This window comes from Halichoerus grypus, chromosome 6, assembly GCF_964656455.1.
Source record: "Halichoerus grypus chromosome 6, mHalGry1.hap1.1, whole genome shotgun sequence".
Taxonomy (NCBI): domain Eukaryota; kingdom Metazoa; phylum Chordata; class Mammalia; order Carnivora; family Phocidae; genus Halichoerus; species Halichoerus grypus.
The window spans coordinates 9,545,041-9,569,688 of record NC_135717.1 but is presented as its reverse complement, the minus strand read 5'-3'; the positions used below and the strand labels follow the sequence as shown (position 1 = coordinate 9,569,688).

General features: G+C 44.1%; 1 protein-coding gene across 1 annotated transcript; it reads left to right on the top strand.

Moving 5' to 3' along the window:
• Window positions 1-440: 440 nt before the first annotated feature.
• On the top strand, window positions 441-19,727 carry BCL7B (BAF chromatin remodeling complex subunit BCL7B). The gene is made up of 6 exons (XM_036112548.2): window positions 441-659; window positions 3,854-3,929; window positions 15,103-15,199; window positions 17,377-17,547; window positions 18,287-18,366; window positions 18,628-19,727. The coding sequence occupies exons 1-6, from the start codon at window positions 568-570 to the stop codon at window positions 18,718-18,720; spliced, it is 609 nt and encodes a 202-aa protein (XP_035968441.1). The 5' UTR covers window positions 441-567; the 3' UTR covers window positions 18,721-19,727.
• The last annotated feature ends 4,921 nt before the right edge of the window (window positions 19,728-24,648 follow it).

Genomic DNA, 24,648 nt, shown 5'->3' with positions numbered 1-24,648 from the left:
AGTGGTCAGTTCACCAGGTAAAGCGATGAGAGAATTCCAGCTAGGGAACAGGTGTCTGCAAAGTTCGGAAGAAAGGTGTGAAATTCTGTGGTTAGAGCACAGCAGTATTATCTGGAAAGCAAGGGCGCTGGAGATGAGAGGCAACAGAACCAAGCACCTGTTAGGGTCAAGTGCCTAAAACATAGGTAAAGGCAGCAACCATGGCCAGAGGACAAAGGTGCCAACCTCCAAACCCCCTGAGAGCCAGGGACCCCACTGTGAGCGCCTCGCACCTCGCCTTTCCCGCAGCACGTGCCGCCGGCCCGCCGCGTACCCCGGCCTGCTTGGGGGCCGAGGGGACTCCCGGGGCGCCCAGGGAGGGCCGCCCGGGGCGGGGCGCGCAGGCGCGCTGAGGCTTCGAGCCCCAAGAGGCGGGCGGGTGCGCGCGCTTCCTCGCGCACGCGCGCACGGAGGGGGCGACGGCCGCGGTGACGCTGCTGCTGCGGCGGGCGGGCGGCGGCGCGTGAGGCGCGCGATTCCCCGTGTCTTGGGAGCAGTGTCCCGGCCCCCGCCGCTCCCGCTGCCGCCATGTCGGGCCGGTCGGTCCGGGCCGAGACCCGCAGTCGGGCCAAGGACGACATCAAGAAGGTGATGGCGGCCATCGAGAAAGTGCGGAAATGGTGAGGGGCCGGGCCCGAGGGTGCCGGCGGAGTCGCCGGCCCAGGCCCAGAGGAGGGCGGACTGGCTGGCGGGGTGGGAGCCGACCCGCAGACGCTTGGGGGGAGGGGGGGAGCGGGGGAAGGCGGGAGGAGGGTGCAGCTCGCGTCGGCGTGAGGTCAGAGGGCGCGCCGACTGCCACCAATCAGGGGGTCGCCCGGCTCGCGGGCCCGCCCACCTGCCGGAGGGCCGCGCGTCTCCCGGAGGGGCTGCCGGCTTCCGGCAGCGCTGGGGCTTCGGGGCTTTGGTCGCGCGCAGGTCCCCGTGGCTTCCTCCCCGCGGCCGCGGGTCTCAGGAGCCGTTCGCGTTCTGAGCTGCTCCGTATAATAGCTAACAATCTCTGGGGGGTTCCCGCCGGCCAGACCGAGCGCTCTATGTATTAACTCGTTTTAAGTTTGGTGAGAGCTCTTGTGACGAGAGCAGGCGTGGTCATCGGAATGTAAACCCCTCTCTTTCCCCCATTACTGGCCCACACGGAACCAGTGTGTGGCTTTCTTTTTCTTGGTGCTGCGAGTTGTTGGTGAGGGAGTCGAGACCTACCCTCATTTGGAAACGGCGGGCCGGTTGACCGCCTATTTTGTATCAGGAACTCCGATGCATTATTAACAGCCAACTGTTTGCTCCAACTTCTTGAGTCCTTTTCTCTGGCTGACTACTAGTAATAGTTTTAAAACCCAGGTAGGGGTTAGCTCTCTCCAGGAAGCCTTCCTTCCCAAGACCTCCACCCCCTATAGGGGCATCATTACCTTGGATTTTGTGTGTGTGTGTGTGTGTATTTGTTCATTTCCCCACAAGTTCTTTATCTCTTTGTATATAAGGATTTTATATGTAGTTGGGACTCCTACATATTAGTTAAATAATTAATGATTTTTTTCCCCCTCCAAATTTAATCCTCCTAGGGTTTTTAGGTGAAACCTAAGAATCACCACACCTTTCTTTTCTGGCCATCTCTGCCCACCGAGCCTAGACCAGATGACCATCCTCTCTCACCTGGAACTCTTAGCTTGCTTCATTACCCAGTCCATTTGTCACATTGCACTCAGTGATTTCACTTTTCTCAAGTGTAAATATTATCGTAGTACTCCCCTGCTATAGAAACAATGCTTCGGTGACCTCTTCTTGCTCTTAGGTTAGAGACCAAAGATGGTGCTTGCTGCCTCACCAGACTGGCTCACATTGCCCTCTTTCCGGGGGTTGCTGGCTGACATGCTGCCTGACATCCTCTACCCTCTCCTCCTCCTCGCCTAGTTAACTCCTAGCTCTGTATAAAAATTGCTTTCTCAAGGGACACCTTTCAGGATCCCTAATCTAAATCAGGTCCCCTTCATAGAACTTTCCACAATTGTATTAGATTGAATCATAAGACATTTCCTATATTTGATTTTTTAACTTAACAGAAGTGGCAATTTGATGTGGTTAAACCTAATGATTAAGTGACTATGAAATGAGTTGTTTGATGTCAGTTTCCAACTGGAATGAGGCTCTGTGAAGCTAGGAACTGTACATCTTGCTGCCTGTGTGCCCAGGGTCTAGCACAGGGTCATGTATAGTATTTGTTGAATCAGTGAGGAAGTGGAGTGGTCTGTCCAGGAATTAATTTCAGTTTCCTAAGTCTGTGTTCATTCTTCTTTGTGTTTGCTGAACAGCATCATCAATATCAGCAGTCACAACAGTTATTTTTTTTGCTCTTTTGTAACCTCACATTTGGAATTGACAAGTTCAGAAGTCATACTTCAGACTCCCCAACTCTGCTTGTCCATAATCTAGTCCTTATTCAAGAATGTCACTTGCATTTCCCCAAATAGGGCAAATTTTTTTTAGGCTTATTTTTTTTAAGGCTTATCTCAAAAGTAATTTTCTCTGTAAGATAAAACCTTAAAGCACTCTTTTCGTGGCCCAGTCTTCACCTCTTTCAGAAACCAGTGTAAGACTTAGAAGCATCTTATCCTGGAAGGGAAAAATGGGGGGGGGGGGATTGGAGGGAGAGATGAACCATGAGAGACTATGGACTCTGAGAAACAAACAGGGTTTTAGAGGGGAGGGGAGAGGGGGGATTGGTTAGCCCTGTGATGGGTATTAAGGAGGGCACGTACTGCATGGAGCACTGGGTGTTATACGAAAACAATGGATCGTGGATCACCACATCAAAAACCAATGATGTATTGTATGGTGACTAACATAACATAATAAAATTAAAAAAAAAAAGAAGCATCTTATCCTGCACCTGTGATTATTTCTAAATGGAATCATGTTTCAACATAGAGTTACACAGGAGTCCCAAGAATTCTCCTTCTATGCCATAGCCCAGTTTTACCGTCTTTCAGCCTACTTTTCAACTTCTGTATCACCTTCATGTATCACAATGATGTCCTTACTTAGTTTTTTATTCCTATGTGCTCCTATGTGGGACCGTATCTTATACACTCTTTATCTCCTGTAGGGCCTTGTATAACAGGGCTTTATAAATATCAGTGGGATTGAATAAATTTTTTTTTTTTTTTTTTTTTTATTTATTTGAGAGAGAGAGAATGAGAGAGAGAGCACATGAGAGGGGGGAGGGTCAGAGGGAGGAGCAGACTCCCTGCAGAGCAGGGAGCCCGATGTGGGACTCGATCCCGGGACTCCAGGATCATGACCTGAGCCGAAGGCAGTCGCTTAACCAACTGAGCCACCCAGGCGCCCAGGGATTGAATAAATTTTTGAAAAATAAAGAAGTAATGCCAGGTAGATACCTGAGTGTGAAAATGTGCTGGTAGTCAATATGGGTGTAGTCTGGGAGGTAAAAAGAGCTTTGGTACACTGAGAAAAGGCAAGTTTCAGAGCCAAAGGAATTTGATAGAGAAGTCTTTCTGGAAGGGATGATTTTGCAAGGTAAGGTATAGGTATAATTGGATGGGAAGTAAGTTTAGAAGGCATTTAAGATTGAAGGAGCTTGGGGCACGTGGCTGGCTCAGTTGGAAGAGCATGTGACTCTTGATGTCGGGGTTGTGTGTTTGAGCCCCACGTTGGGTGTAGAGATGACTGAAGTTAAATAAACTTAAATTAAAAAATTTTTTAAGAGATTGAAGGAATGATCGATCTGCTGAGAAGTAGAAACTCATATTATGAACAAAAAATGTTTCATTATTATCGGTTTTAAGAAATGTCTTTCTTTCAGGGAGAAAAAGTGGGTGACCGTGGGTGACACGTCCCTTAGGATATTTAAATGGGTTCCTGTGACAGATAGCAAGGAGGTAAGTGTGGAAGAAAATCAAAACAACAAAAAGGTACTGTTTACTTCCTTTTGTTCTTTCCTTGATTGTCTTTTAATTATAAAGGAATTTATTTCCCAAAATTGAGTTGAAAGTACTTAAAGACACCCTGTGTGGTTGATCCATGCAAAGCCTCTCTTACTTTATTATTTCTCCCCTTTATTCCCTTTTCTTAACCCATTCCTTTTTTCTAAGGCTTGGTGAACCACAGTCTAGGGCTGCTCCTTGTGATTGTCAATATGGTTTTATCGGAACACAGCTATGCCCGTTGGTTTCCTTATTGTCTGTGTCTGCTTCTGAGTTATAATGGCAGAGTTGAGTAGTTGCCATAAGACCTACACGCCTGCAAAGCCTAAAATATTTCTTACCTGGCCCTGTAAGAAGAAGCTTGCTAACTCCTGTTCTTCTCTGATTAGCTAGCCGCTATAGTGTATTCTATGTGTTTTATATGTATATATACTTTCCTAATTCCTCTTCCATGCGTTTATGTGGATAGCTGTGTATTCTTGAAAAATACATAGCATTGGGGCACACGAGGGGTGCAGTCAGTTGAGCGTCCAACTCTTGGTTTCGGCTTGGGTCGTGGTCTCAGGGTTGTGAGATCGAGCCCTACATCGGGCTCTGCACTCTGTGTACAGTCTGCTTCAGATTCTTCCTCCCTTTCCCTCTGCCCCTCGAGCTCGTGCTTGCACGCTCTCGCTCGCTCGCTCTAAAATAAATAAATCTTTAAAAAAGAGAAGGAAAGAAAAATACATGGCATTGTATCATGTTTGTATTTTAAAATTTATAGAGCATTGTGCTAAAAACTTCTGTTTCTTTTCTTTTGTTCAACTTTGTTTTTGAGAACTGTCCACACTTCTGTAATTGTAAATAGAGTTACTACCTTTGAATCTTGCATTTCATTCTCTTATATGCAGTGGCCACATTTATCTACACCTTCCCTGAGCGATAAACACCCAGATTGTCTCCAACTTTTTTTCCCTAATTGTTTTCAAAAAGCTCAAATATAAAACACATACAGAAAAGTATAAAAAACATAAATGTATGGTATAATGAAGAAACATAAAACTAGCACCCTTGTAAAAACCACCCAGGTCAAAAAACAGAGCATTGCCAACTTCCTGGGACCTCTGTTTGACTTTTCCCAGCTTCCCCTCCCTCGCCAGAGGAAATCTCTCTCCTACTTTTGCTTCTCTTATCACTTCTCTACTCATTTGTAAACACTTTTAACTTTATATAAACAGCATCATCTATCTATTTTTGTGTGTCTTCCCTTTTTTGCTCAGTATTATGTTTGTAAAATTCATCCATGTTTTCTTTGGAGCCATTTGTCCCTTTTCATTGCTGTATGGAATTTTATTATAGGCCTGTACCATGATTTACTTCTCTAATTCTCCTGTAGATGGATATTTGGATTATTCCCAGTTTAGGGTAGTAGGAACAATGTTCCTGTGAACGTTCTTATTCAGTATATGGGTCAGCAAATGCGTGGGTTTTCCTAGGATATATTCTTAGGAGTGGAATTGCTGGGTCTTAGAGTATGCGTATGTTGACCTATAGTAGCTAATGCTAAACTGTTTCTCAAAGTGATTGTACCAATCTGTATTCCCACCAGAAATAGGAGGGTTCTCATAGCTTCGAATCCTCATCAACATTGGTATTGTTACTTATATGTAAAAATATCTTGTGATTTTAATTTGCTGACTAAGTATGTAGTTACCAACAAGTTTGAGCACCTTTTCAATGTTTAGGATTGAACCTTTGGGATTTCCTGTTTCAGGAAATGCCTCTTTAATCCATTTGATTATTTTTTCCTTATGACTTAGTAGGAATTCTCTGTGTTCTAGATACAAACCCTTTATTGATTATATACTATCCAAATCTTTTTCCATTCCACAGCTTGCCTTTGCACTTTCTGTAGGCTGCCTTGAGTCACAGTTGTTAATTTTATTATTATTATTTTTTTTAAAGATTGTATTTATTCATTCGAGACACAGAGATACAGAGAGAGAGAGCATGAGCAGGGGGAGAGGCAGAGGGAGAAGCAGGCTCCCCGCTGAGCCAGGAGCGGGACGTGGGGCTCGATCCCAGCACTCTGGGATCACAACCAGAGCCAAAGGCAGATGCTCAACCATCTGAGCCACCCAGGTGCCCCACAGTTGTTAATTTTAATGTAGACAAAATAATCTTTTCCTTTATAGTTAGTACTTTTAAATATCTTTTTTTTTTTTTAAAGATTTTATTTATTTATCTGAGAATGAGAGAGAGAACACGAGAGGAGAGAGGGTCAGAAGCAGAAGCAGACTCCCCGCCGAGCAGGGAGCCTGATGCGGGACTCGATCCTGGGACTCTAGGATCATGACCTGAGCCGAAGGCAGTCGCTTAACCAACTGAGCCACCCAGGCGCCCAGTACTTTTAAATATCTTAAAATCTTTTCCTTCTTCAAGGCCACAAAGATAATCTTCCATGTAGTCTTCTACAAGTTCATTATTCAGTCCCCATTTATAACACACCTGGCATTGATTTTTGTGTATTTTTTGAAGTAGGGGCCCGATTTCATTTTTTTCCACCTGGATGTGCATTTGTCCCGGTGCCATTTATTGAAAAGACTGTTTTTTTTCCTCCCGCTCTGTAGAGCCACCTTTGTCATATTTCAAGTGTTGGAATATGGGTCTGTTTCTGTGTGTTGCCTCCAGCTTTTTGGGAGCACAGATGACTGCAGTGGACATCCCTTACACCATTGTTCTGGATGACTTGTGGGGCAAATACCCAGGAGTGGGATTGCTATTAAGGGTGTACACACCAATTGTTTTTTGTTTTGTTTTGTTTTAATTTTTATTTATTTTTAAAAGATTTTATTTATTTATTTGACGGAGAAAGACACAGCGAGAGAGGGAACACAAGCAGGGGGAGTGGGAGAGGGAGAAGCAGGCTTCCCGCTGAGTAGGGAGCCCAGTGTGGGGCTCTATCCCAGGACTCTGGGACCATGACCCGAGCCGAAGGCAGACGCTTAACGACTGAGCCACCCAGGCGCCCCACCAATTGTTTTTAATAACTGCTGCCCGAGAGACGCCTGGGTGACTCAGTCATTAAGCGTCTGCCTTCCGTGTGGGTCATGATCCTGGAGTCCTGGGATCGAGCCCCATGTCGGGCTCCCTGCTCAGTGGGGAGCCTGCTTTTTCCTCTCCCTCTGCTGCTCCCCTACTTGTGCGCTCGCTCTGTCAAATAAATAAATAAAATTTAAAAAAAAAAGCAACTGCTGCCCACTCTCTCCCCAGAAGGGCTGCACCAGTGTAGTTAGTACACTTCCCCAGGAGTGCCAGGGGCTTCCCATTTCTACAGCTTCGCCAGCATTTGGTACTATCAGTCCTGCCAGGCTGCTAGATCTCTGTTTATTTTCCATTTCCCTTATTACTTATGAGGTGGATGATTTCATCTCTTCAGGTTTCCATTCAGATTTCCTTTTTGAATTCATTTGAATATCCTCTTCTCTGATTTCTTTTGCGTATTTTTGTTTTGGGTTTCCTGTCTTTACCTTTCTGATTTGCATGGATTCATTGATATCCTAGACACAGAAAACTCTGGTCAGATTTGTACCTTGCAGATAGCTCTGTCTGACACGTTGCCTGTCTGATAACTTTGTCAGTAACAGGCCTTTAATTTTTTTGTGTCGAATTAATCAACTTTTTCTTAAGGTTTTTGCTTTTTGAGTCTTGTTTCAGAATTATTCTCCACTGCATGGTCATAAAGAATGTCTCCATCTCCTGTTATGTTTTGTATGTATTTTTTAATGATGGAGATATGAATCTAATTTTAATTTTCCATCATACAGAGAGCTATTTGCCCTAATACTATTACTAAATAACCTATCCTTTCTCTCTTGATTTGTGATGTCATCTCTGTTGTGTGCCATATTCATATCTAGGTGTTTTTGAGTTCTCCATTATGTTTTGTTGTTGTTGATTTCCTCCTAGAAAGTGTATTAACTACTGGGCTAGTGTGACTTTTATTTATAGTATTATATTAAATTATACTTAATTATATTAATTTATATATAATTTATCTAAATTATAAATTTAGTATTTATTAAGTAGGACGAATTTTCTGTCTTGCTGTAGGTTTTTGGGAAGATAGCCTTTATCAAAATAAAAATTCTCTTCTCTTTAGTTTTCTAAGATTCATTAAAAATTATGAATAGATGGGCGCCTGGGTGGCTCAGTTGTTAAGTGTTTGCCTTTGGCTCAGGTCATGATCCCAGGGTCCTGGGATCGAGCCCCGCATTGGGCTCCCTGCTCCACGGGAAGCCTGCTTTTCCCTCTCCCACTCCCCCTGCTTGTGTTCCCTTTCTCGCTGTGTCTCTCTCTGTCAAATAAATAAATAAAATCTTAAAAAAAAATTATGAATAGATGTTGGGCTTTATCCAGCATGCAGTTTTCCTCCTCTAATTTGTAATGTATTAGTATGGTGAATTATATTAATAAAGCATCTGATGTTGAAACTTTTATATTCTTGTATGCCTAAGAGAAATTCTACTTGGATATGCTTTCTTTTCCCCCCATAGAATGTGGTGTTTAATTCACGGATATTTCATTTAAGATATTTGCATCTGATTCATAAGTGAAATTGGTCTACAGTTTTCTTTTATTATGCTGTCTTTACCTTGTTATGGTATTAAGATTACATTCGCCTCCTAAAACAAATTAGGCAATTTCCCCTCTTTTGATTTCTAGAACAATTGGTATAAAATGAGAAAGTTTGGTAGAAGTCACCTTTAGTACTTTCTGGGCCTTTGGTGGAGGGATGTTAACTATCATCATGGTAGCTTTAATGGTGATTGATGCATTTAGGTTTTCTCTTTTTTTTGGTACTTATTTTGCATTTTATGTATTTCCTAGAAATTTATCCAATGCAAATAGGCCATTGGTTCTTTAATAGGGTTCAGTGCTAGGTCCTCCCCTTTCTTCATTTCCCCAGTTGTGTTTAGAAATGAGGCAGGGCACTTTTCGGTTGGCCAGTAATGCTAACTTTGGAAGTGCATGACTCAGTCTTGTATAATGAGGAATTAATTGGCCTGTTCAGATGCCAGCAATACCCTGAACACTGATCAGAGTTTTCACATGTGTTGGTATGTAGTTATTTGTGATTTTCTTATGTACTTTAATGTTTTTGTTATATTGGTAATTATTTTACCTCTTTCACATGTTATTTGTGTTTTTTCCATAATATGATCTGGTTTATTGTCTCTCGTAAAGTCTATTTAAAAAATGTTTTGGGCACCTGGGTGGCTCAGTCGGTTAAGTGTCTGCCTTGGGCTCAGGTCATGATCCCAGGGTGCTGGGATCGAGTCCCACATTGGGCTCCCTGCTTCTCCCTCTCCCTCTGCCTGCTTCTCCCTCTGCTTGTGTGTGTGCATGCCATCTCTCTCTCTCCCTCTCTCTCTGTGTCAAATACATAAATAAAATCTTTAAAATAAAAATAAAAAATGTAATTTTTGTTGATCTTTTTTTTGTTTGCTTTGTTCTCTATTTCATCAGTTTTTGCCATTGTAATTTCCTGTTTTGTTTTATTGGGTTTACTCTGTTGTTCTTTTTCTAGCTCCTTGTTTTGAACTTAGCTGTTTTTTTCTAGGTTTTTTGTTTTTGTTTTTGTTTTTTTTTACTTTCCTTCCTTCCTTCCTTTCTAAGATTTTACTTATTTGACAGAGAGAAAGAACACAAGCAGGGGGAGTGGTAGGCAGAGGAAGAGGGAGAAGCAGGCTCCCCGCTGAGCAAGGAGCCCAATGTGGGGCTCCATCCCAGGATTCTGGGATCATGACCTGAGCTGAAGGCAGACACTTAACCCACTGAGCCACCCAGGCGCCCCTTTTTATACTTTTTTAAAGTTTTATTTATTTAAGTAATCTCTATGCCCAACGTGGGCCTTGAACTCCCAACCCCAAGGTCAAGACTCACTCGCTCCTCCGACTGAGCCAGGTGGGCACCCCTTCTTTTTTAAAAAATATATTTCGCTTTTGGGTGCCCAGCTGGCTCACTCCTTAGAGCATGCGACTCTTGATCTCAGGGTCGTGAGTTGAGGCCCACATTGGGCATAGAGATTAGTTAAAAATAAAATACATTTCACTTTAGTCTTCTCCCAAATTTTGACATATATGAATGTCAAAATGTCATCGATAGTGTAATTAAGTTTTTCATAAGTTCCTCTTTGATTTCCTCTTTAATCCAAAGTTTATTTAATAGAGTGTTTCTTTTTTTTTTTTAAGTATATGTGCTGCCGAAGCAAGCACTAATAGAATGAATATTAATTTCTAGATATGTGAGATTGTTCTTTAACTATCTTTTTAAAATTGGTGTACTGATTTTATTGAATTGGTAGGATATTAGTTCTTTGGGATTATTGGGACTTTTTTTGTGATCTTGTTTGGTACACGATTGATTTTCGGACCATTCACTTGTGATAAAAACAAATATACTCTCTAGGTATGAAATTAAGCAATTGAAGCATTTATTATGTTAACCCAAATCTTCTGTATCTTTGCTTATTTTTTGTATGTTTGTCCTATTATGTTTCTGAGAAGTGTGTGTGAAATTGTTGATATGTTTGCTTCTTCATGGCTGATGAGTCACTTGTCATGTTATGTTTGAAGCTCTGTTTTTGATGTATTTATATGATTATGCCATTATTATTATGTCATCTTGTCCTGTCATTCATTTTACTAGTATATAATGTCCTTCTTTGTCCCTTATATCCAAAACTTTCTCCTCAAATTCAATTTTATTTGATATTACAATTCCTACCCTGTCTTCTTTTGATTTATGTTGGATTAGTGTGTCGTGAAATTCTTTTTTGTCACCTGTTTCATGTTTTTTGTTTATTGGGTGTATTAGCATTAAGTTTCGCTGTGGGTGACAGAAAACTCAAAATAGCAGTAGTTTAAGAAGTTTATTTTACTCTTTTTCTTAATCCTCTAAGGCTAGTGCTTAGAAGCATGTAGTCCAGGGCTGGTGTGGTTCTGCTCCAGAAGTCCCCAGGGCCCAGGTTTCTTCCAACCTTTCTGATCCTTTTTTTTTTTAAACTTTTTTAGAGAGTAATGACTCTTAATTTTAGTTTAACATACCATAAAATTTACCATACCATAAAATTTACCATCTTAGCCATTTTTAGGTGTACAGTGTATTTTTTTATTTTTGTGTTTTAAGTGTACAGTTTAGTGGTATTAAGTACATTCACCTTGTGCAGTCAATCTCTAGGCTTCTTCATCTTGCAAAACTAAACTCTATACCCGTTAAGTAACTCCCCATTCCTCTGCTCTAGTTTTGACCTTGTATTCCAAGGTCAAGATCCAGCCATTCGTTCTACACATTTAGGCTCTAAGTAGCAGAGGAGTGGAAGGATGGGCCGATAGAATTTTCATGAATGTTAGTAGGAGTCTCCTAGAAATTGCCTCGGGACATATGTATTTACTCTGTGTGTTTGTAATAGCTTGTATGACATCTAGTGGCCAGGAAGGCTGGGGAAGTGTGACCAGATAAAAATTCTATTAATATGGACAAGGATTTTTACCATAATACACTTTTTTTTCTCTCTTTGCTTCATGATGGCTAGACAGATTTTTGTTTGCTGATTTGAAAGTTCTGCATTTTGTTTTCGTTTTTCTATTGCCTACCTCTAACTTAATAAGACTTATACTTACTATTCTTCCCTGTCAATGTATGAAGCTTATCAAAATCTGCGTTTAGGGGTGCCTGGGTGGCTCAGTTGGTTAAGCATCTGACTTTGGCTCAGGTCATGATCCCAGGGTCCTGGGATGGAGCCCCACGTTGGGCTCCCTGCTCAGTGGAGAGCCTGCTTCTCCCTCTCCCACTCCCCCTGCTTGTGTTCCCTCTCTTGCTGTCTCTCTCTCTGTCAAATAAATAAATAAAATCTTTAAAAAAAAAATCTGCTTTTACCCTTGGAACCTGGTAACACCCATAACACATTTTTAACTGCTTCTCCTTCACCCCTCCCCCACTTCCATCCCTACCCTGTCCTTAGTTTTGACTGGAATTTCAGATCAGATATTCAGTTCAGATATTTCAGTTGTTTTTTTTTTTAAAGATTTTATTTATTTATTTGACAGAGAGAGACACAGAAAGAGAGGGAACACAAGCAGGGGGAGTGGGAGAGGGAGAAGCAGGCTCTCCGCTGAGCGGGGAGCCCGATGCGGGGCTCAATCCCAGGACCCTGGGATCATGACCTGAGCCGAAGGCAGACGCTTAACGACTGAGCTACCAAGGCGCCCCCAGATATTTCAGTTTTTACAGATGTTTCTTGTTTTAGTCAATGCTTAGTTAGACAAAGTAAATGTTACAGATTATATACTCTTTGCACCTATTTATTATTGCTTTCTCCTAGATTCATTTCTTTTCTTGTTGCAACGTATCTTTCAAGAGTTTTGTTGAGAGCTTTTGTGGAGAAAACTTTGTGAAAATATCTTTTTACTCTTGAAAATATCCTTGTTTCATTTTTTATGTTTAACTGATTATTTTACCTACGTCTGAAATTCTGGGTTTTCTTTCAGCATTTTGAAACTATTCCTCAGTTGTTGTGCTTCTGGTGTTGCTATTGAACAATCTAGTGTCAGTCTAATTCTTCTTGATTGTTCCTAGGTGGTCCTCTTGTATTCCTGGAAACTTAGTATTTCTTCCCTGTCTTTGCTCTTCTAGGACTTCTGTAAGAATATCCTGTGATGTTCATATCTAGCTTCGTTTTTCCCTTTCTTCTTATTTGTTTCATCTCTTCATTCTTTTCTCATGTATTCTGATTTCTCAACCCAGTTTTTGCTCATTTTCAGCTGTATCTGTTTCTCCTACTAGACTCATTCACTTAATTTTTATTTTCAACAATTACATTATTCATACCAAATTTCCTCAGTTGGTGGTTCTTCAAAACAACTTTCCAGTATCCTTATCTTTCTGAGGAGACGTACTATTTTAAAATTTTTTTTTCTTTTCTTCTTTTTTTTGGAAGAGAGAGTGCCACACACCAGTTGAGGGGGAGGGGAGAAGGAGAGAGGGAAAGAAAGTATCCTAAGCAGGCTCCATGCTCAGCCCCAAGCCCAATGTGAGGGCTCAGTCTCATCACCCAGAGGTCATGACCTGAGCCGAAATCAAGAGTCGGACACTCAACCAACTGAGCCACCCAGGTACCCTGAGACTTACTGTTTTATTTAAATTCTTGTGTCCTCTTAGTCTCCTTCTTCTGGTACAGCTTGTTCTATTTATTGTCTTTAATGGTGCTTGTTTCTTCCAGTGTCTGGCTAGTTTTTTCTGTGCACTCATTTTTTGTTCCCTGGGGACTCTGAGCTGCCTTGGCTAGCAATATGTAACTGAGGGAGGATGTAAGCCCAGGCTGTGGTTTTCCTTCCTCTCAGTGAATTTAGGTCATTGGGTGAGCTTCAGGATTCAGCCTTGCCCTCGCCCCCACTCCTTCTTACCCTCCCTCCCAGGGAACTCCCTAGTACCAGTCTTGAGGTGCTACCTTTATCTGGGAGCCACCATCCTTCCTTGTCATTGCCAGCCCCAGGGAGCTGGTGGGTGAAAGTTAGGGCAGCTCTGGAGCCACCCTTGATTTTTCATCTAGCCCTGGCTCTAGTGGTGCCATTGTCCACAAGGGCCAAAGGTCAGGCAGTTAAATCTCTTGGGCATGTGAATGGGGAGTGGGAGAGACTGGTAGAAAGCCTTTCTCCACTCCAACCCATTTCTCACATGTAAGTCCCTGGCCCTTTCCTAATTCAAATTCTCCCTGCCCGGGACCCAGCTCCCTTTGTGTCTCCCAAGGGCTTCTCATAGTGTTTGCTGAGGCCCCTCAGTTTATCTGCCCTCCAGTGGTCCATGGTAGAGTGCCATCTTCTAAGGTACTAGTATAGACCTGCCAGATTAGGAAAATGGGAAATGATCAAATTGGTGAAGGAGAAGTGGGAAGGATCCAAGGGAGTGGGACATCACTGACGAGAGAGTAGATTGACACAAACTCTATGCAGTGTACATTTAAAAGTTTTTGGTTGGGGGCCCCTGGGTGGCTCGGTTGGGTGTCCAACTCTTGATTTCAGCTTGGGTCATGATCGCAGTGTTGTAGGATCGAGCCCCACATTGGACTCTGCTGCTCAGCATGGAGTCTGCTTGGGATTCTCTCTCTCTCTCCCACTGCCCCCCCGCCCCTGCTCAAGCATGTGCTCTCTCTAAATAAATAAACAAATTTTTAAAAATTGTGTTTATGTAGCTTCTTTGGTTAAATGTGAAGTGTAATTGCATTAAAAACATGTCTGCATATGAAACAAATGAAGGGAAAGCGGTACATGAATGTGTGCAGTTGATTCGTTGCAGAGGATTGAGAGTTATTAACAAGTTAAATGCATGTATGATAAATAGACATGTTTAAAAAGTATAAATTAGTAAATTTGAGATTACCCAGATTTAAACTTTTGGCTGTTGGGATGCTCTCGTTTGGAAATGTTTGGATGGATTTATTTCTTTTCCTTCGGGCTCGTTTCTTGCAAGCTTGTGCTTACCTTCACACTGTTTCCCCACATGTGTAACCTACATCCTGCTTGAAGGAAATGATGTTATAGGCAGAGGTAGACATGGGATGGTCATTCTGAATGGATGGCTTGATTGGTCAGTAATCAGGCTAGCAGGGCCCCTTTGTCCTGTCACTGCTTGTGTTACATATAAAGCGACTCCTTCCTGGGTCCAATCAGAGGCCCATTTTTTCCCTTTTTCCTGCTGTGCTACCAAAACAGGAATCCTTCTCAAATGAGTACTCTGTATTTCTCTTCCATCCACATAGGGAAGGGTGGGATAGAGCATTCTGCTCAGGGCAGAAAGCAGAAGAGAACCACAGGGAGCTCTAGTGGAAGCCTGTGTATCTGCCTCTCACTTCTGAGTCATGAGATTAGTGCCGGCAGGATCCATTTTACAAGATAGAGAAGAGACACTGAGGCTTGGGGACACGTTGTCCAGGATTCTGTTATTCCTTGGGTCCTGGATTCTCACACTGTTGTCATTGTTCCTGTTCGGTCCTAATCCAGACTTCTGTGGTGTCTCACATAGCACCCTTCTCCCTCTCGGTGGGTCTCCTGCTTGGCTCTGTCATATTCCTCTTTTTTTCCTTTTCTAGAAAGAAAAGTCAAAATCGAACAGTTCAGCAGCCCGGGAACCTAATGGCTTTCCCTCTGATGCCTCAGCCAATTCCTCTCTCCTTCTTGAATTCCAGGGTGAGTTGCATCCATGTGTCTTCCTTGCAGGAAAAGCAGCACTTAGATGAACCCATTAATAACGAAAAGAATAGTTCCATGTGTCACTTCAGTGCTTGCTGTTCTGCTGGTATCTTGCTGGCACTTTACATCACGGCTTTTCATCTAAACCTCACGGCAACCCTGCAAGGTAGATGATTGGAGCTTCATTTGCCATTTAGGGAAACCGAGGCTCAGAGAGCTGAAGTTCTGTATCTCAAGGTACATAACCAGTAAGTGACAGACCCCATGTTAGGTCCTGGCTTTCTGGATCAGAAGCTCTTTTCTTTAGATGGTATGTTTTATGATGATAGTGCCTTAGAGTAGGCTGCCCAAAGCCAGGGCTTCTCCTGTCCACTTTTAGCCAAGTTCCACCTCCTGAACCAACTGGTCTTTGGTAAATGTCCCGCCTGTGTCGGCACTGCAGTCCCAGAGAACCCTTCACACCTGCGTGGCAGCTGCTCTTCAGAAGGACTTGCACTTGAGCTTCTTGTTTTGCCTGTGACATAAAGCAGGCAGTTATCATCAGCCCTATCGAAGGAAGCCGATGCTCAGAGAAGTGTTTGCCTAAGCTCAAAAGTGACAGAGCTTTATTCTTTTTATAGTAAAATGCTGCTTCCGTTTTAGCGTAGAAGATCCTGGTCTTTGTAGGAGTAAAGACTAGAAAAGGCTTATGATTTTCCCTTTGGAACAAGACTGGGAGCGTGCAGGTATCCCCCCTCGACCTCTCCCCCAGCCCCCCCCCCAAGGTCAGCGAGTATGATAGAAGAAGGGGAGTACAAGGGAACAGTTTTCTAGCTGTGTGTGGGGTGTCCAATAATCACAAAGCTCTGGGAGACATACGAGGCTCCATTTCCTCAATCTGGCCACCGTCCCATCCCTTTCGTTCAGTGAACATGTCATGAACTCCTGGGTGCCAGGTACTGTGTACTGCACTGGAGATCCCGGGGCAAGTAAGCCACAAAGCCTGCCTGCAGGGTGTAATGGAAGGAAATTGGTGTGTAAAGTAATGAGTGTAGGTGTGCGTAGGATACAACAGGAGCATAATAGAGAAGCTGGTCATTTCCACCCAAGGGAGCCTGGGACCCGGGGCTCACGGAGGAGGTGATGCTTGAGCTGAGTAGTGGTCTGTATCGGGGCTTTCCAGGAAGACTGTCCTACCGGACACCTGTGTGTGAAGCGGGGCCTCAGTGAGTCCGCGTGGCTGGAGTCGAGGCTTGAGTATGGGAGGTCAGCGGCAGTGAGCCTGGAGATCAGGAAAGATTTTGTAGGTTCTGATAGGACCATCTGTGCCTGCCCCGGGGAAGCCCTGGAGTTTGAATTATATCCTTTGGGCAGCAGAGAGCCCCGGAAGGATTTAGAATAACTCCGGCGATGGTGTGAAGTACAGGTGGGAGGACAGGAGATTGAAGGAAGTGCAGTCGGGGGGCTGTTGCAGGAGGCCAGGCCAGAGAGGAGGTGGCCTGCCCTCAGGTGGCAGGAGAGGAAGAGATTATCAGAGCAGTCAGGCTGATCAGACTGGGTGACCGGCTGCCGCAGGTCAGGGGGAGGAAGGAGGTTTTGCCTCCTGAGTGTTTAACTCAGGTGGTGACTTGCAGCCTTCAGACAGACCTTCCCCGGTGGGAATTTCTTGGTCCTTGAGGCGGTCAGGTGGAGCCTGGGCCGCTGAAGGGCCTATGTGGCCACCTCCAGATACCACCACCCTCCTTGAGATAGCCAGGAAGGCCGGGCAGAGTTGAGCATTTTCTCCACAGCCTGTGTTGTGGGAGAGGCTGAGAGGCACCGCTGCGTCACCGCGTTCCCCTGGGTAGTGAGAAGATACCGGGTCCGGTTATAACTGGTGGGTGTACGGAAGGGTTACCAGGCCTGTCCTGACTTTCCTGAAATATCAGTGTGGCATAAACTGAAAGATTTTGGCTGCATCTGGTGCTTAGAATATATGTTGTGAAATAGAAAATGTTTAATCAACTTAGACTGTTGATCATTTGCCCTACCTTTGTTTGTTTGCCTTTGGCTCAGGGGGCATCTAAGCAGCGATCATTGCATTTGTTTGTGCCCATGGCTGCCTGAGGAGACACCAGGCCCTTGGCTCTGTACCGAGTTACTCTCAAGAAACATTACTACTCTCAGCTGTTGCCTTTGTCATGTTTGGTTTTCAGATGAAAATAGCAACCAGAGTTCTGTATCCGATGTCTATCAACTCAAGGTGGACAGCAGCACCAACTCAAGCCCCAGCCCCCAGCAGAGTGAGTCCCTGAGCCCAGCACACACCTCTGACTTCCGCACAGATGACTCCCAGCCCCCTACTCTGGGCCAGGAGATCCTCGAGGGTGAGTCACCGTCGACCCAGGACGAGCAGCTTGGAGGGGCCTGTACTCTTGAAGTTTCTTTTCTTTAGAGGAAGAGGCTAGAGAAGGTGCCCCCGGCCTCACAGGCTTGAACCATTTGTTAACAGTTTGGGCTTTTTTGGGGAAGGGTTGATTTTCCCTTCTCACAGGATGAAAGAAGAAAACAACATAATCGAGCGCCAGGCTCTGTGTAAGGCACTTGTCATATTCGATGCCTGGTATAATTCTCTCAAAAACCCTGTGAAATAGGTGTTATTCCATTGTACAGACGAGGAAGTGGAGGCTTACAAAGGTTAAATTGCTTCTCTAAGATCGCACAGCTAGTAACTGACGGAACCGGATGTCTCCAGTTTCATGCCTTCTGACTTCAGAAATTATGCTCTTTGCATTGTGTCTTGCACATTTTTTCTGATAACATATATCGCTTCTCCAGCCAGTGTTGCCCTCCACCAACGAGCCGCCACATAACTCAGGGAAGCTCCCCCAGCTTGAGGCAGGAGGCTATGCAGTTGTACTGATCTTGCTGTTTTTTGTTTTGTTTTTTTTTTTTAGAGGGGCGGGGAGAGGGAGAGGGACACAGAGAATCTTAAGCAGGCTCCACGTGGAGCTTGATGTGGGGCTCAATCTCACGACCCTGAGGTCATAACCTGAGCCAAAATCAAGAGTCAGACGCTTAACCGACTGAGCCACCCAGGTGCCCCTGACCTTGCTGCTTTTTCAGAGCCCTCCTTGCCTGCCTCAGAAGTTGCTGATGAACCTCCCACCCTCACAAAGGAAGAACCAGTTCCACTAGAGACACAGGTAAGGAACCACTCTGGGTTTTCCAGTTTCTAAAAAAAAAAAGGACTCTGTTGATATGAATTGGACCTTATAGCATCGAATATAGGTTGGGGAGGCAGCAAGGGACACTGGTGTCTCCAGGTTATAAGGTAGGGGAAGAAGTTTGTCTATCTGCAAGAAGATTGCAGATGTAAGCTTCTTCTGGGCTGTAATCAGGGTGGGTGGGAGGTTCTAGTAGAGAGGGGGGGCCCTATTATAATTCCATGCTCTGACTGCTCCTAGGTTGTTGAGGAAGAGGAAGACTCCAGTGCCCCACCCCTGAAACGGTTCTGTGTGGACCAGCCCCCGGTGCCGCAGACAGCGTCAGAAAGCTAGCACCGTCCTGGCGCCCTTCGCCTCCTGGCCCCCTGCCTCTATTTATTGCATTCTGGTTCTGGCTGTGCTTTGTTGCTGGGGTAAGGGCAAGCACTGGGGTCCAGAGCCCGCACATAGGAGCCTTCTGGGCTGGAAGGTTGGACATAGGACTTGGGGTTGTGGCATCATCTTCCCGTCCCTGGCACCTGTGTCTGCTTGCTCCTGAGAAGAGGAGCACTCATGTCTTTTTTGCACCCCAAATAGGCTGGAGCATCAGCCATCCCAAGGTTCATCTGTCACCTCCAGGTAGCAAGCAGTCTCTGCTCCAGAACCTCTGGACTGAGCTGCTGGCGCTTCTACAGGAGGAAAGAGATGTGGAAGGCACCCTCTAGAGAAGAGAGTGCCTAGGTTACTTGAACTTGAATGGAGACTGTAGATTCATGAACTTTCCCATCTGGCTAGGGACCTGTGAGCTGCTGTTGAAGGCCTGGTAGAGACTTTGGAGGGAAGGGAAGGGCTCTTCTCTACACGGGGGCAGAAAAGTCTGGATAGGTTTCCTGCTATCCTGGCACTTCTGCCCATTCCTGAGGTTATCGTGCCTCTCATGGGCTCTCCAGCTGCTGACAGTCCTTTGTCCCCTGCTATAACCATCCTCTTCCCCCAACACACACACACACACACACACACACACACACACACCCCCACACACCCACACCCCTTTCCCTGTTCTCACCTGTACATTTCATTCCAGCATCCCCTGCTCCTGCTATGGTCCCCTGCCTCCTGCCACAGACTCTGCCCCAGCAAGGATTTGAGGTTCTGACAGCAGTACCCATCCCCCCACAGTACTCCTTCAGCTCAGACTTTCTAGAAAATTCCCTCTTCTTTGAAATCTGCATGTTTAATTGAACTTTGTGATTTTATTTTTTGTTCAAAAAAGTTTAAGAAAATGGAAATGGGCAACAGTGAGTGAAGACATATTTTAGCACTGAATAGCATATTTTTAAAATTAAACTATTTGAAATACGTCTTGTTGGTATTTGAGTGCTTCATTCTGGAAGGTCATGGGGGCAGGGGCTGAGTGCCTGCCAATTGTCTTACTCCCACAATGGGATTTTCTGATAGAAATGATTTGGAGACCCCCTTTGAAATTGTCATGTAGTCTGATTTATGTTTCTGTCCCTGTGTACAGTGAATTCAGCCAATGTGTGTTTGCCATGCATCCAGGTCCTTGGGAGGCATTCATGAATGTTTTTACTTTTTTATATTGTGGTAAAATGCACATAACATAAAATTTACCATTTTATAATTTTTTTTTTTAGTTTTATTTATTTGTCAGAGAGAGAGAGTGCACAAGCAGGGGGAGCTGTAGGCAGGGGAGAAGCAGGCTCCCCACTGAGCAAGGAGCCCGATGTGGGACTCGATCCCAGGACCCTGAGATCATGACCTGAGTTGAAGGCAGAGGCTTAACCGACTGAGCCACCCAGGTGCCCCAAAATCTACCATTTTAACCACTTAAAAGTATACAGCTCAGTGGCACTAAGTACATTCACGATATTGTGCAGTCATTACACAGAGGCCAGGAATCCTGTCCGTCAGGAGACAGGCTGGCAAGGGAGTAGACCTCTACATAGAACCTCCTAGAGTGTAGTGTAGTGAAGTGCTGGAGTGGAGCCCACGAAGGAGCGTGTGGGATGATGAAAAAGATGTAGTAGAAACCATCCTCTTCTCTTGTTGACTGCCACTTCAGCACCACTTCTCATTGATACTCTCAGAATCCAGGCCAGCCATTTCCAGCAGCATCCCAGAATCTTGATGGGGTAAGGGTTAGAGAAGAAAAAGACAAGAGGAAGCATCAAGCAATGACCACAAGTTACAAATAATTCAGAAAACTGCCTCTGGGTATCAGTAGGCCCAATGCATATGCACATTTGAATTATTAAGAAAAATAGATATGAGCCCGCTAACTAAATTCGTTGAATATGAATAAGCACAAAGGAAGATCAACAGAGCTCGATGGATTTTGTACAGAACTTTGGAGAATGGAAAAGTTGAGGGCACGGAAGCAGATTTCCATGCCTTAGTTATTGGTCGTCTTGGAAAATGGCATTTATTTTACAAATACTTGTTGCAAGTGTATTCTGGGTTCTCTGTATGTAAAGTACAACTGGTAGACAGGTGTCTGCCTTTCAGGAGCTTACAGTCTGGTGAGGTAGAGAAGGAGCATGTGCCACGGGGGGCAGAGAAGGTAGAGGACTGTGAGGGTCCAGAGAAAAACTTGGAGGCTTTGAGATCACAGAAGGCTTACAGAAGAGGTGGCAATCGAGGCTGGGCCTTGAAAATGTTCTGTGGTTATGAGGAAAGACCACTCCGGGCAGGTTAGCATGGGCAAACAAATGGAGGCAGCGAAGCACTGGGTTATGTGTAGGGAGTAACCAGGGAATTGGGTTTCTATTTTCTCCAACTTTTTGAGACTTTTCAAAACTACAGAGAGCTGAAAAAGATAGTTCAATAAACTATGTCTACCCTTCATCTAGATTCACCAATTACTAATTTTTGGCACATTTGCATCTCAATACACGTTTCTTTCTTTCTTTTTTGGGGGTGGGTGGGTGAATTACTTGAAAATAGGTGGCTGTCATTCTGACACTTTAGCCCTGAATACTTGAGCCTGTATGTCCTAAGAACAAGGACATTCCTCAACATGACCGGAGTATCACCATCATACCCAAGAAATTTAACAATGCTACAATAATAGTATTTAATATGAACATATTTAAATTGCCCCAACTGTCCCAATAATAGTAGTAGTTCCTTTTAGCCCCCGTCCCCAGATCCAGGATCCAATCCATTCATTGCATCTAGTTCTCATGTCTCTTTAGTCTTTATGTGTATATGTATGTATGTATGTATGTATGTATGTATGTATGTATTTTAAAGATTTTATTTATTTATTTGATAGAGTGAGTGCACAAGCAGAGGGAGCAGCAGAGTGAGAGGGAGAAGCAGACTCCCCGATGAGAGGGAGCCCTATGCAGGGCTTGATCCCAGGACCCTGAGATCATGACCTGAGCCGAAGGCAGATGCTTAACCAACTGAGCCACCCAGGCGCCCCTATTTATTTATTTTTAAAGATTTTATTTATTTTAGAGGGCAAGAGGAGGGGGAGGGACAGAGGGAGAGGGACAAGCAGATTCCATGCTGGGTGGGGAGCCAGATGCTGGTCTCGATCCCAGGACCCTGAGATCATGACCTGAGCCAAAACCAAGAGTTGGACGTTTAACTGACTGAGCCACTCAGGCGCCCCTAGTCTCCTTTTAGAACCTTCTTTTGGAGGTGGGTAGCTTGGTGTCTCTCGTGTCATTGATATTTTTGAAGGGTCTAGGCAGTTATTTGTGGAATGTCCCACAAACTGGATTTATCTATGTTTTTTGGTTAGAATACTACAGAGGTGATATGTATTTTTCATTGCCTGTATCAAGAGAAACGTTGTCGTCTTGTCTCATTTTTGGTAATGCCGAGATCATTTGGCTAAGGTGTCTGCCGGACCTTCCCACCTTCAGGGCGCTTTTACATAAATAACCTGTTGGGGGCTGATAATCTTAGACCATTCACTTAGACCAGTGATTTTTAGTATCCATTGATGATCTATTTCTGAATCAGTTACTTCACTGGAGTTTGCAAAATGATGAGTTTTCTAAATCTTTGTACATTCATTCATTGGCAGCCTTCTGTAGATAACAGATTTCCCTTCTCTCCACTTCTCTTTCTCCCTCCCTCCCTCCCTTCCTTTCTCTCTGAATATTACTACAGGCTCATGGTTTCCCTTTACATTGAATGTGTTAACAATCTGTTGCTGTCATTTTTTTAAATGTTCAAATTGTCCTAGATTCAGCCAGTTAGAGTCCCTTCCTGCTGGCTCCTGTGTCCTTTTGACATGTCCCCATCACTATTTGAGCACCTCCTTACTTTCAGGCACAATATTCCTGACTCACTTTGAACTTTGCCAGCCCCAGTCCTTTTTCCCAGGAACCCTGGATCTTTTTAGTGGAGAATGTATTTAGAAACCTAGATAAACCTGGGCGCCTGGGTGGCTCAGTTGGTTTGAAACCTTGATAAACCTAGTTTACTGGAGTAGGGGGTTCAAGGGAAGTTAAGACTGAGGACAGATCCCGGAGGGCCTTGAAGGCTAGGCAAAGAGTTTGGTTTTACTCTGTTGGCTTTAGGGAGCCAACCATTGAAAGCTGAGAGCAGGGGGGTGATTGTGGTGTGCAAAATGCCATGGAGAGGAAAGAGCAGGTGGGGGACATACTGGAACACGAGAGGTTTGCACGTATTGAGAGGAGACTATAGTTCTGTCAGTTTAGGGATAGTGGTGATAGGTACATAGAAAATGAATTGAAAGCCTGAAGCAAACCAGCAAAGACAAAAGAAGAAAGGAAATGTGATCAGACCACCACGTGGATCATCTGAATAATACATAATCATAAGTTATACAGTGAATAGTGATTTAACGAATTGCAATATTTATTTTGGAAATATGATTGTGTGTGTGGTGTTTGTGGGGGATGTAAGAGGTTTAAGTCCTCAACTTCCATTCAAGAAAAGTCAACAGCTAATACTAAAACTGAGAAGCTAAAAAATAGCAACATGTATGTTTAGAAATATGGAAGTAAATATTAAAGAGGGCACGTTCTGCATGGAGCACTGTGTGTTATACGCAAACAATGAAATATGGAACACTACATCAAAAACTAATGATGTAATGTATGGTGATTAACATAACATAATAAAAAAACAAACAAAAAATATGGAAGTAAATATTAGTGGAAATAGCTGTTAACCTTAAAAATAAAACTGTTCTTTATTTTACCAGCAAAAATGGGTTTATTCAGGAATAGAAAATTGCGATTCAGAATACACAGGTTACAGCAACACCATAGGCAGGTCTACAGAACAAAGCAGAGGAAACCTTTACAGAGAAAAGAGAGAAGTTGGGAAGGCTGTTATAAACAACAAGTCCATTGGTGGAAACTGGGAGTTGGAAGTGTCGTGGCTTCTCATTGGCTAAGTGCTGACTCTCTCATTGGCTGGGCTGTTACTGGGGGAGGAGGAAAGCTTTCTTCCTGTTGCTGGGGTAGTAAAATAGGGGCTTCTTCCCGTTGGGTGTGCAATTTACCAGTCATAAGTTGTGAGAGCTCCCCTTCTGGCCCCCTGATTCCATTTTAAATGAAATTTACTAATTTTAGCACAGTTTAACAATTTGAAAATGGATGCTTACGGGAGCCGGAAGTGCATGGGGGAGAGTGCCCCACAGCTGCTTTTTGTAGAACTATTTGTTGTTGTTTAAAGTACGCTTATATGTTTCCTTTTGGGAACTACGTTCATTTTACCACTATAAAGATATAATTTTGATGTAGTTTAAAACATTTGAAAAGAAGAAAGTCATTATAGTAGTAGTTTTGGCCAGAAAAAATAAAGGCCTGAAGTAGGATGTTGTGGGGATGGCAGGAAAGTGATAGATTTCAGGCAGGTAGAATTGCCATTATCTGGTTGACCCTGTGGCTGTGGAGCTCAAGAGAGGTCAAGCCTGAGCCTGTGAGGTTGTGAGTGGGACACTAATAGAAATGAAAACCATCCAGATAAAGCAGATGATGGAGGGAAGGAAGATGGTGAGACTGTGGGTTTGGGATATTTTGAGTTTGAAGATCCAACAGGACAGGGAGGAAAAGACTAGCTGGAACTGTCTGAGCAAGGGTTTGTGTCCGCATAAATGAAGGAGGGGTATGTGGCCGGGCACAGCTCCACATGACACAGACCACAGAAGCAGATCTTGCTGACTGAGCTCATGTCCTAAAACTACCCAGTGGAGATCCGCATAGGGAAATGTGCTATGCTCCTCCAGACAGTCTTACTACTGCAGCTAAGCACCCATAGCTGACTTGGAGC